Raw genomic sequence first — 8,804 nt, 5'->3', positions numbered from 1 at the left:
TCAGCCTGAAGAAGGGTCTCGAACCCGAAACGTCACCGATTCCTTTTCTCCAGAGATGCTGCCTGACTGACCCGCTGAGACACTCCAGCATTTGTGTGTGTGTGTGTGTGTGTGTGTGTGTGTGTGTGTGTGTCAATCAATCTTCGGTTTAAACCAGCATCTGCAGCTGTTTTGCGACACAGGTATTTGCAGATGTCTGTGTTATAGATGTTCGATGTCTCTGTGAAATCTGCAACGTCTTTCAGTTTCATGCCAGACACTTTTCATCAAAGACTCGGGGCTTGTACACTCTGGAGTTCAGAAGGATGAGAGGATATCTCATTGAAACATATAAGATTGTTAAGGGTTTGGACACGCTAGAGGCAGGAAACATGTTCCCGATGTTGGGGGAGTCCAGAACCAGGGGCCACAGTTTAAGAATAAGGAGTAAGCCATTTAGAACGGAGACAAGGAAACACTTTTTCTCACAGAGAGTGGTGAGTCTGTGGAATTCTCTGCCTCAGAGGGCGGTGGAGGCAGGTTCACCGGGTGCTTTCAAGAGAGAGCTAGATAGGGCTCTTAAAAATAGCGGAGTCAGGGGGGGAAGGCAGGAACGGGGTACTGATTGGGGATGATCAGCCATGATCACATTGAAGGGCCGAATGGCCTACTCCTGCACCTATTGTCTATTGTATTTGGGGGGGTGAGAAACCCATGCATTTCTTCGCTGTAGCAAGTAAAAGTAGTCCTTTAAATGGTTTGCTGGTCTTTCCCACGTGGCTTGGAAACGTTGCCATTTCCTTGTTACACCGCGTTCATTGTGATGTCGCCATGGCAGCATTGTCGTTAGGTTCCAAAGACCATTCACTAGTTTGCGCTGCAGTCTGGAGTTGCCTCGTTCATTGCTAGAGTTCCCCTTTTAGCCTGTGATCTCCGCACTCCATGGTCGAGGAGAGACGAAGCCCTTGATATAAACGTCCAGGGAGACTGGGAGTAACCTTTCTACCATCTGAAAAGCAGTGAAGTTTCTCAGAACGAGGTGAGTTAATTGCACTTTCTTTCTCCCTCTCTCTCTCTCGAAGCTAAATTCCAACACGCGAGGCTTAATGGACCGTGATTTTATATATTTTTTGCTTTTATTCCTTCGGTGCAAGCGAGCAGGAAATTACATTTACGGTGTAAGTAAAAGAAAAAAGTAACGAACGCAAAGGAACCAGTTTGGGGGGAAAAAAGTGTGTCGGAAGGAACTGCAAATGCTGGCTTGCACAGAAGGTAAGTCTACACAAAATGCTGGAGTAACTCAGCGGGACAGGCAGCATCTCTCTGGAGAGTCCGAGAAGCGGGTGACGTTTCGGGTCGAGAGCCAGTTTGGAGACAAGGAACTGCAGATGCGGGTTAAAAGGCACAAAGTGCTGGAGTGACCTAACCAGGTTACTCCAGCTGAGTTACTCCAGCACTTTTGTGTTTCAGTCGGAGGAAGGTCCCCGACCCGAAACGACGCCTGTCCATTCCCTCCACTGATGCTGCTGGCACAAGGAACTGTAGGTGCTGGAATCTTGAGCAAAACACAAAGTGCAGGAGGAACTCGGCGGGCCAAGCAGCTTCTGTGGAGGGAATGGACAGAGGAGGTTTGAAGAAGAGTCCCGACCCGAAACGTCCCATGTCCATTCCCTCCACAGATGCTGCCTGACCCACTGAGTTCCTCCAGCACTTTGTGCTTTCCAAAAGGCAATTTGTGTCTGGCTGACTTAGACAATAGACAATAGGTGCAGCAGGAGTAGGCCATTTGGCCCTTCGAGACAGCACCGCCATTCAATATGATCATGGCTGATCATCTCCAATCAGTACCTCGTTCCTGCCTTCTCCCCATATTCCTTAACTACGCTATCTTTAAAAACTCCATCTAACTCTTTTGAAAGCATCCAGAGAACCGGCCTCCACAGCCCTCTGAGGCAGAGAATTCCACTGACTCACAACTCTCTGTGTGAAAAAAGTGTTTCCTCATCTCCGTTCTAAATGGCTTACCCCTTATTCTTAAACTGTGGCCCCTGGTTCTGGATTCCCCCAACATCGGGAACATGTTTTCTGCCTCTAGCAGTGTCCAAACCCTTAATAATCTTATATGTTTCAATAATATACCCTCTCATCCTTCTAAATTCCAGTTTTCGAATGAGGTTTTCTCATAATAATGTAGACGAGAGGGCCGATGAGGGAAGTTGAGGGAATTCTACAGTGGAGTTTCAAAGGATTGGGGAAATAAAGGCAGGAGAATGTGGTAGATCAGCCATGATTGAATAGTGGGATAGACTTGATGGGCCAAATGGCCTAATTCTGGGCCTAGAACTTATGAATTTATGAACAAAGAATTTGCAGATGCTGGTTTACAAAAAAAAAGGACACTTAGTGGTCAAGTAACTAAGCAGAGAAGGATCCCAATCTGAAACTTCACCTATCCATGTTCTCCAGAGATGCTGCCTGACCCGTTGAGTTACTCCAGCACTCTGTGTCTATCTTTGGTATAAACCAGCTTCTGCAGTTCTTGTGCAGGACAGAACTGCAGATGCTGTTACTCCAGCACTCTGTGAAACGTCACCTATCCATGTTCTCCACAGATGCTGCCTGACCCGCTGAGTTACTCCAGCACTCTGTGAAACGTCACCTATCCATGTTCCCCACAGATGCTGCCTGACCCGCTGAGTTACTCCAGCACTCTGTGAAACGTCACCTATCCATGTTCCCCACAGATGCTGCCTGACCCGCTGAGTTACTCCAGCACTCTGTGAAACGTCACCTATCCATGTTCTCCACAGATGCTGCCTGACCCGCTGAGTTACTCCAGCACTCTGTGAAACGTCACCTATCCATGTTCTCCACAGATGCTGCCTGACCCGCTGAGTTACTCCAGCACTCTGTGAAACGTCACCTATCCATGTTCCCCACAGATGCTGCCTGACCCGCTGAGTTACTCCAGCACTCTGTGTCTGCATTCCATTCCATTGTCTCTGCATTAGATGTTCATTTTCCAAATCTGCAGATTCCGGCATCCTTGTATCTCCAGGAATTGTGTAGCGAGAAACTGCAGATGCTGGTTAAAACCAAAGACGGGCACAAAGTGATAGGCCAGTCTGAAGAAGGGTCTCGACCCGAAACGTCGCCTATTCCCTTCGCTCCATAGATGCTGCCTCACCCACTGAGTTTCTCCAGCATTTTTGTCTACCTTCGATTTTCCAGCATCTGCAGTTCCTTCTTAAACACAAAGTGATAGAGTAACTCAGCGGGGCAGGCAGCATCTCTGCAGAGAAGGAATGGGTGACGTTCCGGTTCGAGACCCTTCTTCAGACTGAGTCAGGAGAGGGGGAGGCTAGACATATGGAAGGGTAAAGTGTGAAAAGGGCAGATCAAAGTGGACGATGGTCAAGGAATTGCAGAACGGTTCATTGTTGGGGGAGGGGAAGGTGACAACGAAGCCCTTCCTCAGCCTGAGGGTGAGGAGAAGGGGATGGGAATGAGAGATAATGCAGCAGGAATTGTTGGATTGATAATATTAATAACTTGTGGTCTTTTGCCCAGAACGGCCCCAGATGTGAAGAGGGTGAGTTGATGATGCAATGGCGAGATGCCACACATGGCACAGGGACGGCTTCAGACTCTGCAGGTCTACAAACTCATCCAGTTCGTCAGGCAGCAGGAGAAGGCGGAGATCGAGAAGCTGCTGGCGTTGGGCGTGCCTCACTTGGTCAACCTGAGCGAGCCCAGCCAAGGGGAATTTGCCCTGCACGTGGCTGCCTTGGCCAACGATGTTGACACGTGCAAGCTGCTGCTGTCGCTCGGCGCCGAGCCCAACATGGTGGATCTGGACGGGCGGACGGCAGTGATGGTTGCTGCCGAGGCGGGCCACGACCTCACCATGGAGGTGTTGGCAGAGGCAAACGCCGACATGACCATCGTGGACAAAGAAGGCAAAGGTAACAGCGGTTTAACATAATCGCACTGAATTTTAGTTTGGTTCAAGTTTAGTTTAGAGATTCAGCGCAGAAACAGGCCCTTCAGCCCACCGGGCCCGCACTGACCAGGGATCCCCGCACACTAACACTATCCTAACCCACTGGGGAAACATTTTACATTTACACCTAGACAATTAATCTACAAACCTGCACATGTCTTTGGAGTGTGGGAGGAAACCGAAGATCTCGGGGAAAACCCACGCAGAACGTACAACCCAAAGATCCTATATCGGAGCAAGATAGACCACTCGTTCTAAATGCAATGGGCTGACGTGTAGTACGCAACGTAGCGGAACGTGGGCCTTTTTTTCATCCATTTCGGTAACCCGACCCGACTCGCAGTGTAATCAACGTTGCGGGGGGAACAGTTTGTGTTAATAAATTATAATTCTGAAAATGAGAAGATTTTTACCAAATAACTTTCATTTTTACGAGGATGTTTCCGTAACCGGCTTCCGTCTCCACACTAGTATCCTATGGGATCTTTGGTGCGGAGACGGAAGCCGGTTACGGAAATGGGGCCGAAAATTACCCACGAATCTGACCATGACCGTACTATGTCTTTTTCGTCGAGTGATCTATCTTGCTCGCTGTAGGATCTTTGGTACAAACTCTGTACAGACTGCACCCGCAGTCGGGATCGAACCTGGGTCTCTGGCGCTGCATTTGCCGAAAGGCAGCGACTCTACCGCTGCGCCACTGGGAACTGTAGATGCTGGTTTACAGCGAAGATAGATGCAAAAAGCTGGAGTAACTCAGCGGGTCAGACAGCATCCTACCACAACCAGAGAGCAGTGCTGAACTACAATCTACTTCATTGGTGAACCTTGATCGGACTTTGCTAGCTTTACCTTATCATGTATCTGTACACTGTAAATTAACTCTGTTGTAATCATGTTTTTTTCTTTTTGCTGACTGATTAACAACAAAAGCTTTTCACTGTACCTTGGTACATGTGACAATAAACTAAACATAGCATCACTGGAGAAAAGGAATGGATGACGTTTTGGGTCTGAAGAAGGGCCTCGACCCGAAGTGTCACCCATTCCTTCTCTCCAGAGATGCTGCCTGTCCCGCTGAGTTACTCCAGCATTCGGTGTCTGCCATGCTGTCTGATCCACTGAGTTAGTGTCTATCTTTATTTTAGTTTAGTTAAACCCATTCCTGAGTTGGTGTCTATCTTTAGTTTAGTTTAGTTTATTTGTCACGTCTATCATCAAGATCTGAGCATCTTCCGATGCTGGTAGGTGACAAATCAGAGGATCTCTCGGGTGGGAGATTGCAACCTTCACGTGGTCCGCCCTGTTTCGACGAATGCAATCAACCTGGTGTACACAATCATAGAAAATAGGTGCAGGAGTAGGCCATTCGGCCCTTCGAGCCTGCACCGCCATTCAATATGATCATGGCTGATCATCCACTCAGTATCCTATACCTGCCTTCTCTCCATACCCCCTGATCCCTTTAGCCACAAGGGCCACATCTAACTCCCTCTTAAATATAGCCAATCAAATAAGATCAAATAGAACAAGTTGTCCTACAACTTTAGGCTGTGCACGCCATACGCAAGAAGAAGAAGAAGAGGATCTCTGGCATTGATATCCTTCTGGCAGTGTGGATTTTTCACACAGCGAGTGAGTGGGTTTATGGAACAGACTGCCAGAGGAGGTAGGCGAGGCAGTTACTATAACGGCATCTAAAAGACACTTGGACAGGGACATGGATAGGAAAGGTCCCGTCTGAAGAAGGACCCCGACCCGAAACTTCAACTATCCTTTTTCTCCAGAGATGCTGCCTGTCCCGCTGAGTTACTCCAGCACTTTGTGTGTATGTGTCCAAGGTTCAGAGAGATATTGACATACGCCATTTTCATACGACGTACATTGTCCCCTTTCCAACTGTTATAATAATTATTTTACCTTTATACTATGGAATGGACTTGACGACAAACAGGGACTTAAATTGTTGAAATTCTTTGCAGCTCAGATTCTGTTTTCTCTTTTTTTTTAAGTTTAGGGGGGTTTTGTTTTTTCATTTTTTTCTCTTTTTTCTTTTTTTTTCTTTTTATCTTTTTGTTTTTACACATATCTATTTTGAACACTTAACTATATTTACATAGAGACCGGGAGGTCTATGTTCAATGTGTATTTTGACTCTGGACTCATATTTAGGTTATTAATGTAACACTGATCCCTATGTATCAATATCATTGTTATATTTATCATTATTTTTTTAGTTGTCTTGCTTTTGCTTTTGAAAAAAAACTAATAAAAAGATTTTAAAAGAAAGAAAGGAAGAGAGATATGGGCCAAACGCGGGCAGGTAGGCTGCCCATCAAATGCCAACTCTATTTGTTTCACCATTGGCATTCGTGCCTTCATCCTCCACACTGCTAAATTCTTTAAAAACCCCAATCAAAACATGTCATCGTGTCTACCTCTCTCTTCCTTTCAGCGATCCGTAAATCCTATCTCTTCAGCCAAGCCTTGGTTAGCTGTCCTAACGTCTCACAAGATCATGAGATATTGGAGCAGCATTAGGCCATTCGGCCCATCAAGTCTGTTCTATCATTTGTTCATGGCTGGTCTATTTTTCCCTCTCAACCCCATTCTCCTGCCTTCTCCCCGTAACCATTGACGCCCTTACTAATCAAGACCCTGTCAATCTGCGAATGGCCTCGGGCACAGCCGTCTGTGGCAATGAATTCCAGAGTCACCACCCTCCGGCTCATGACATTCCTCCTCATCTCCTTGCTAAAGGTATGTCCTTTTATTCTGAGGCTCGGCCCTCTGGTCCGAGACTCTCCCACTAGTGGAAACATCCTCTCCACATCCACTCTATCCAGGTCCTTCACTGTTCAGTAAGTTTCAATGTGATTCACCCCTCATCCTTTCTAGACTCCAGTGAGCACAGGCCCTGAAAGATTTATTTTTGATAGCCGTGTGAATTACTGACAAGCTTTGTTTAAGAACATGCCCAGTTGATTTTTTTTTTTTTTTTTTTTTTTGGTACATTAAACACGGAATATAAATAAAGGTTGTTGCTTACAGTGTGTAGGAAGGAACTGCAGGTGCTTGTTTAAACTGAAGATAGACACAAAATGCTGGCGTGGCTTAGTGGGTCAGGCAGCATCTCCGGAGAGAAGGAATTGGTCTGAAGAAGGGTCTCGAACCAAAACGTCATCTATTCCTTCTCTCCAGAGATGCTGGCTGACCATCTGAGTCACTCCAGCATTTTGTGTCTATCATTTGTTGCATACAGTGTATGTTCACTGTGTCACTCAGACTCCCACCTCTCTGATTCATAGTATGAATATATATTTTTGTCGCTGCTATGAAAATGATCCAGACCATATATTTTGTAGATTGGACTTTCTAACACTGCACCTGTTAATTTTCAAAACTAGTATAACAACATAGAAACATAGAAAATAGGTGCAGGAGTAGGCCATTCGGCCCTTCGAGCCTGCACCGCCATTCAATATGATCATGGCTGATCATCCAACTCAGTATCCCGTCCCTGCCTTCTCTCCATACCCCCCGATCCCTTTAGCCACAAGGGCCACATAACAAGACCAGGAAGTGACCAAGAAAACAGTTTCCCCCTCCCCCCACATAAAATAGACTAAAAGATCTCCAGAAACAGATTTTAAAAGAGACTAAAAATAACAAAAAGACTGAAAGGACAGACAGCTGCAGGCTAGGCAGCCACACTCGATGGTGCCACCACTCGGTGGAATATTGTGAGTGGTGGAATATTGCGTTGGGGAATGGGTCGCGTTGGGGATCCAGCCCTCCCGTGTGACTGGGACCCAACAGGTCCCACTTAGTCTAGTATCTATTATAAAATAGAGCACCAAATATCTTCCAAGGCCTAACCAATATTACCAGCTCATTCAAAGTACTTCCTTTTATAATTTATTATTTCTATTTATAAAATCGTTTGCATTTCATAGATTTCATTTCATACATATTTCTGTATAAAACAGCCCTTGAAGATTGGTTTATTTGCATTTTTTTTCCCTTGTCCAAGCACTGGCTGAATCATTCTCTGCTTAGTCTGTCATTGAGACTCACCCTCTGTCATCTCACCATTCCCATACTAACCGTACTAGGGGCGGCACGGTGGTGCAGTGGTAAAGTTGCTGCCTTACAGCCCTTTCAGCGCCAGAGACCCGGGTTCGATCCCGACTAAGGGGGCTGTCTGTACTGGGGTTTGTACGTTCTCTCCCTGACCTGCGTGGGTTTTTTCCGGGATCTTCGGTTTCCTCCCACACTCCAAAGGCGTGCAGGTTTGTAGGTTAATTGGCTTGGTATAAATGTAAATTGTCCCCAGTGTGTGTGTAGGATAGCGTAAGTGTGCGGGGATCGCTGGTCAGCGCGGACTCGGTGGACCGAAGGGCCCGTTTCCGTTCTGTATCTCTAAACTAAACAAAACTAACCCTATAGGGAAGTGTGGAGAGTTATCCTGGGAACCCTGATCTTGGAAATTTGTGGCATGTTATAGCAAGGTGACAAAAATATCAAGGTAGACACAAAATGCTGGAGTAACTCAGCAGGACGGGGAGCATCTCCGGAGAGAAGGAATGGGTGACGTTTCAGGTCGAGACCCTGCAAGGCATCAGCTCGCCTATTGCCTCTATTTGAAGAGCCTTGGAAAAATAAATTAAAACCACACAGCTAAATGCTACCAACTAATTAGAAGCATTAAAATCAAGTAGTTCTTCAAATATAAATAACCAGATTTGCCATTCTCTCCCTTAAATCCAGGCTGACAAGTCACATTTAGATGGGTGAGGGAGGATCTCATTGAAACCTACCA

The 8,804-nt window shown here is 46.4% G+C and overlaps 1 protein-coding gene across 1 annotated transcript in view; it reads left to right on the top strand.

Annotated features, from left to right (window-relative positions):
• The first annotated feature begins 810 nt into the window (after window positions 1-810).
• ankef1 (ankyrin repeat and EF-hand domain containing 1) overlaps window positions 811-8,804 on the top strand; it is a 51,199-nt gene continuing 43,205 nt past the window's right edge. The window contains exons 1-2 of the mRNA XM_033026244.1: window positions 811-1,018; window positions 3,550-3,944. Of these exons, the coding sequence (XP_032882135.1) occupies window positions 3,596-3,944 (349 nt within the window). The 5' untranslated portion in view covers window positions 811-1,018; window positions 3,550-3,595. The remainder of the gene's footprint in view (window positions 1,019-3,549; window positions 3,945-8,804) is intronic.

This window comes from Amblyraja radiata, chromosome 8, assembly GCF_010909765.2.
Source record: "Amblyraja radiata isolate CabotCenter1 chromosome 8, sAmbRad1.1.pri, whole genome shotgun sequence".
NCBI lineage: Eukaryota > Metazoa > Chordata > Chondrichthyes > Rajiformes > Rajidae > Amblyraja > Amblyraja radiata.
The sequence above is the reverse complement of the archived record's forward strand: the minus strand, read 5'-3'. Positions and strand labels throughout refer to the sequence as shown.